The 6,330-nt window shown below is 33.3% G+C and overlaps 1 protein-coding gene across 40 annotated transcripts in view; it reads right to left on the bottom strand.

Annotated features, from left to right (window-relative positions):
* Positions 1–218: 218 nt before the first annotated feature.
* The window catches only part of SORBS2 (sorbin and SH3 domain containing 2), a 205,273-nt gene continuing 199,161 nt past the window's right edge, over positions 219–6,330 (bottom strand). For 24 of the 40 annotated variants that reach the window (XM_039330692.1, XM_039330687.1, XM_039330688.1 and 21 more), the window contains 2 exons: positions 3,883–3,989; positions 220–2,619 (listed from right to left, as the gene is read on the bottom strand). In XM_039330692.1, coding sequence (XP_039186626.1) covers positions 2,558–2,619; positions 3,883–3,989 — 169 coding nt within the window. In that variant the 3' untranslated portion in view covers positions 220–2,557. Of the gene's footprint in view, positions 2,620–3,882; positions 3,990–6,330 lie in introns of all 40 variants that reach the window. The other 16 variants (XM_039330686.1, XM_039330685.1, XM_039330689.1 and 13 more) reach the window with 2 other exon arrangements.

Here is a 6,330-nt window from a genome sequence, read left to right as displayed (position 1 = left end):
GCTATTATCACAGAATTGGCCCACCTCTTACCAGGTCTGCATATGTATCTGAGTTACAAAATACTTAGAAATTCCACTGACTTCATAAAAACAGTCTCTACTTTCCAATTTTCCCTTGCTAATTTTTGGAATAATGATTACATTCAACATTTCAAACAACACTTGATTGAATTTTAATGGGCAATGCTCTGCCATATGATAACCAACAAGATGCACTCATGTATTTCAAGCCATTTTTATTAGAAGTCTCTTCAAGGAAAAAGAAACACAGAAATCCTTTGCAAATAAGAATTCAGAGTCAATTACCTGAAAACAGGTATGAAAAACATCTTCTATTAAAATCAGATACAGGATAGAAACAGTGCATTTTTTAAAATACCATCAGAGATAGACAAGTTTTCATTCATAAATGGCATCAAAATTATTACAGATTTCACAGCAAAGCTGCATGCACATTTAGTTTATAGTAAAAAGCCTTGGAAGTTTCAAGCTTTTGCCATGAAATTTGCAGTAATAAAGGTATGCAGCACAAAGATGTTTCTTTTGCTATCCTATTGATATTTCTTCATATTAAAGACATATATACACTTTAAAAATTTGATTGGTAAACAATAATATTATTCATAAAACTTTTGCTTCAATTGCTAATTTAGCAGAAATGCACTATCCAAATGTGCTTATACATTGGAGGAGAAACTAACAAAATAAAGATGTGATTTTTATTGGTGGAAAAGGGATGATTAACATGATTTTTTTCCTTAAAAAATCAACAATAAAATGGCTCTGTACAAAAAAAAAGGAAATATATGTACAAAATGCTACAAGCCTACAAATTTATGAGATCTGTCCTTTACCACAATAGAAATGCAGTAAAAGATTTTCTGTTTTGTCTTTTGTAAGGTGCCAACAAAACCAAACCTGCACGGCTTTACATAACATCATATAAAGTCCTGTGTTTTTATCACCTGCTACTGCTGTGATAAAAACTTGCACACACACACACACACACAAATATTGCCTTCAATATTTTATACTGTTCCAAAAATGAAACTCCATTCACAGGTACTAATTTTCCTGTTTGCGTCCTTGTTTTAATGCTATGTTGCTAGAAAGAAAATACAGTTCCGGTTACCTAGCCAAAAAATAGCATCATATAATACTTTGGGTAGATTTCCCCAACTCTATGTGACTGTGCTACAATCAAACAGAATATTAACATTGCTCTTCCATTACTGAATTTCCATAAATAAATGAATTAGACTTCACATACTCTATTGCAATTCCAGCAAGTTTTTATAAAGCAGATACTTATTCATTGTTAGTTTGCTTCATAATGATTCATGATTTTCCAGTATTTCTGAGCTTTCCTAATGTCAAATAACAGACACAATTTCCTTTCTATGAGTTCCTGGAGTTAAAAATAGGTGTATGTACAGGATACAGACTTACTGTACTTACACATATGATAGTGCTCCCTCTTTTCTTCCAGAGAGACATGTACACTACACTAGAATCATCAATTTCATCCTGTAGAGTCATGCATACACATCTCTCCACTTAATTTAAGACATTAATTACATGAACATAGAAAGTACATCCAACTCATGTTTCCTGTATTAGCACATATCAATAGAATATGACACATTTTCCCTATTGAGACATCACTGTGTTGGGAGCTTCTGATTCTTCCTACAAACAGATGAAAGTTTTTGTACTTTATATATTAATACATGAAGGTGCAGGAAATCTAACTCATGCTTCCATACTTACTAAATTCATGTCTAAAGCTCTTATTATTTTGAAAAAAAAATGATTTTAACCAATTTATGATCCTCATTGGTCTAATTCTAATAAAATGTTTTATGAGATGCAGCTGGAAATCATGGCTTATGAAGTATTCTAGCATCAATATTACTTTTGATTATTTCTGCTTAAATTTTTACAGGCATTTTGCAGATATTGCAATATACATTTGGAAAAAAATATATTTTTAGTACTAATTGTATCTTGCAAATGGGTAAAAGAAGAGGCAAACTTGTGACACAGCAAACTGACAGCAACATATATTTGCTGAGCTACAAACGTGAAAACTCAAAAAAAAAGGAAACCCATTAAAATGTAGTAAATGGCAATCTGTTCTATATATTAGGTGATAATAGATAGTAGTTTTTTTTCATAAGGATACTATTGCAATTTCCCCCAAATAACTGGTAACATTTTGAAGTGCCATGCTATTTGTTCCATTAAGCTTTTTTTTATACGTGCTTTCCAAATTGGCATTGCCAGAGAAAAATCAAAGGTGTAAAAAGATGTATTTCACATAGAACTAATTCCTCTTGTTTCACAAAAGCTCAGGGATTCCATTTTAGCTGTTGAATAATACTGCTGGCTGGCAGATGGCATGAAGATGGTGAAGATGAGCAGCATGATTTCTACCTGGATTTGCAAAGCAGGAAAACTGAAGGATGCTGGTGGAGGATGCTTTCTAGCAGTTTTTATGCAGATGTGTGGCAGAGATGCAGCATAAATAAGAAAGGAACAAAAACAAATATTCATTTCACAGCCTCTTGACATAGTTTCCAGGGAAAGTACCAAAACATTTTGTTCTTCTGGAGGTTCCTGAAAGTAGAAGCAATACATGAAACATGGCAGCAAGAGTAACATATTCATGCTTTAAAGACAGCCTTTACATTTCATTTTAGGATTGTTTATAAACATATTTAATGCTACCACAATAGGAAAATATGGGATATTGCATTATATAGCCATAGAATTTAAGTTATGTTATAATACTGTAGCCATGAAAAATGCAATCATAGTAAATAATGTAATACTATCATAATAGATTTTGCTGAGTAACTCCCACTGCTAAAAAGACAAACCATATATTTTAAACATGTTGTCTGTTTAGCAGTTATAACATCAAAGAAAACGTCTTAATTGTCTACTGTTTTTTTAATAGGGGCTTGTAAGGAAGCAGCAGTCAAATATTAGGTTTCAATAAATATATAAATATTGAAACAATCATTCATTTGTAAATAAAACAACTAATCAAATGAATGCTCTATTAAGTATTTTCATTCCAACTTAGCAGGGCTTTTTTTAATGCAGGCATTTTGCGCATCAGATTCAATAAGAAGAAGGGAATCCATAGTCACCCATAAGAATGAGAAAGTTCTCGCAGCTTATGAGGACATCATGTGAGAATGATACTTTCTCCATCAATTTTAATGGAGAAATTCACTATGTCAAGGTTTAGGACATGATGGTGGCAAACTTTTGCCAAGTCTCCTAATATGGTAATCTTTATAGTGTAGGAGATTGCCCACACATAAAAAGGAAGATACCACGATACAGGCAGATCTCATGCAGTATGGATTCTTTGCTAATCAGTTCCTCATGCTTAGAACTGTGCACCACAAACATCATTTATTGCTGGATACATTCCTCTAGTCTTAGAGTTTAGATCCAAATTGGTATGAAAGACGGCACAACAATGTTTGATTTGCGGAGTGCACCATAAGAAAAAGATCTGCTGTGATGTAAAAACTATAATATTTGCAACAAGATCTGGAAAGGGGTGATTATATTACATGTGAAAGAATAAATGGCACATGGCATAAGATTTGGGGGAACATCTCAAGAATGTTTTTTATGGCTGGCAAACTAGAATAATACATGCAATAACTCTGTATAAAAAGTTGCCAGTTGTAATACATTAGAGGGTTCAGCTTTCCTTAATATGCTACCCTCTAAATACCCTGCTGGGTAGAAATTCTGAGACTGCAGGTGAAATTCAGATTGAGGGCACCAGGCTAGGAAAACCAAGTGGAACTTATATATCCTACTAAAAAGGCACTACTGAAGTTATGGAAAACATACCCACAAACCATCCATCATCACACTTTTCCATCACATCAATGACATCTCCCTCTCTCAGCTCCAATTCATCTTCGTTCCTAGGAGTATAGTTATACAGAACCTGAAACCTTAAACAGGACAAATGGATGCATTTAAAGAAAAAAAAAACATCTTGCATTTTCACTATGGTAAAGCAGGTTGCTAAACAATTCTTTGAAGATAAAAACAAGCCAGGCTAAAACTCAAATCAGTGATATATAGAAAGGCCTGTATGGAGTAATGCATGAACTATTGAAGCACAATATGATTATTTCAATTCAAATAAATGGGCTAAAATGCTGTAAATCCAAATATGTGTAGTTACAATCAGTCTTAATTATTAGGCACACTAGCAAAGAACACACTTAAGTGTACAAAACGCACATTTAAAACCATTTTAAAAAATGTATGTTTGGGCAGTTCTTTGGATTCAGATCCCAAAAGGTGGTTTGGAGCATGCAGGAGCATGATCATAGCACTTGTCTGCAACTTATTAAAGCAGCCACATCTTCCTTGGATCACATTGCAGCTCTGTGCTACAAAGGACCTTTGGAGAATTGAATTTGGAGTGCTTCACATCTCACTATGGAAGAGTGGGAAGATACATTCCAGTCCTATGAACTATAAGGGAAGATAGCCTAGGAAACTTCAAAATGCTTCCCTAAATGTGGAACATAGTATGCACTATATAGTTGTTCCATTTAGTGCAGATCTTTGTAGTCCCTTGTGTAATCTTACAGACTTTCAGCTTTGCACTGCCACCATCCTTCCCAGTATGGTGCATTGCAATGCTGACTTTCCTTACAATTTCCAGCAGCTCCAGCCAACACTTCTAATGGTGAGGGATGCTGGGAGCTGCATTTCACAACATCTGAAGGGCCATGGCATCCCTCTCCTCCCTTACAGCTTTGTTAGGAGAATTATGACATAATCCTAAGCACTTGGAAAAAATATTAAAAAGACCTCAATGTTGATGATTTAATTACATTAATTTATCTTCTAATTACTTTCTTTGCAAATGATTATTTTACTGCTTTTTAAAAATACAATAATAACAGACCTATCTGCCCAAAAGTAACACCATTCCATGAAGATGCTGTATTTCCTGATAGAATTTAAAGCATATTATTTGGTAATGGGAAAATGTCTCAACTTTATTCCTATCTATTTAGCTCATTCAAACTATTTGTGTCATACATCTTCAGGGTTACAGAATAACAGAGTTGGAAGTGACCTTGGAGGTCTTCTAGTCCAAACTCTTGCTTAAGCAGGAAACACTATACCATTTCTCTGAGCCTCAAGAGCAAGCAAGCTAAGCTCTCCCCCAGGAGGTTTTGAATTCTTGCTCTCATAAACACCAACTAACATGGCCAAGTAGCCCAGCGTTATGGAAGTTGGAGTTTAATATATCTTCTGTAGTTTTGAATATCATTGCCACTAATTTATATATGTACTTTTATGTGGTTCACTTATGTTATTTTTCCTTTGCATTTTTGAATATGCTAGGTTTTCCTCAAGAATCCTTTCACAATAAATTTGTCAGCAGTCAATAGGCATGTTACTCTTGGGAATGATATACCATTGCATTGTTATCTTTCTATTTAAAAGGTCTTCTTTATTTAATGGTGGCTTGTACCCTAGAAGTAAATTTTATTTGTTTCCTATTAGGTAACAATATTTGCTGGATAAAAATCAAATTAAAAAAATTATCATGCTAGGGTTTTCTGTAATTATTTAGATTTTTAAAAAATCTAATTATATGAAATTCCATACAAATATGTGGATTAAAAAATTCAAAATATATTCAAAATAAAGACAATTGACAATTGTTAAAACTTGGATTGGTGGCTTTCTTAAGAGATATACTGACAATAAAGTCTGAAATACATTATCAATCATACAGTGTTACAAAAATATGGTTTTATCAGTTCTATATTCCATGCATTATGTTCCAATTATGCATATTTAAAAATTATATTATAGTATCCAATACCTAATTTTATACATTATAAAGAAACATCTACCTATTCACTGCCATTCACTGCTAATTCACTACCCTTGGAAAAATTTCCCAGTTCACAGCGCAATTGTATATCTGCTCACTTGAAAATAACCCTCTTAGAACACAATAGATGGTGTTTATGAGTGGAAACAAAGGATTGCATTGCTAGTTCCTAAATAAATGTTCTTGCTTAATGTCATTATACAACCTCTTAGCCTAACCAGAGGATAAAATGGAGAGAGGAAATAATATTCTTCAAATTGAGATCCTGGAGATGGACAGGATATAAATGAAATAAAAGCAACAAAGAATACTAATTAAAATCTTTCATTTTTCAGTTTTGGCCACATACATAAACCACTGAGAAGCGAAAAATGAATAGAATTGTGAAGAGAACCATTCCCATACTTCCTAATAAATCATATTGT

This window comes from Crotalus tigris, unplaced genomic scaffold, assembly GCF_016545835.1.
Source record: "Crotalus tigris isolate CLP2741 ecotype Arizona unplaced genomic scaffold, ASM1654583v1 scf7180000024432.2438137, whole genome shotgun sequence".
NCBI lineage: Eukaryota > Metazoa > Chordata > Lepidosauria > Squamata > Viperidae > Crotalus > Crotalus tigris.
This window is presented reverse-complemented; position numbering and strand designations above follow the sequence as displayed.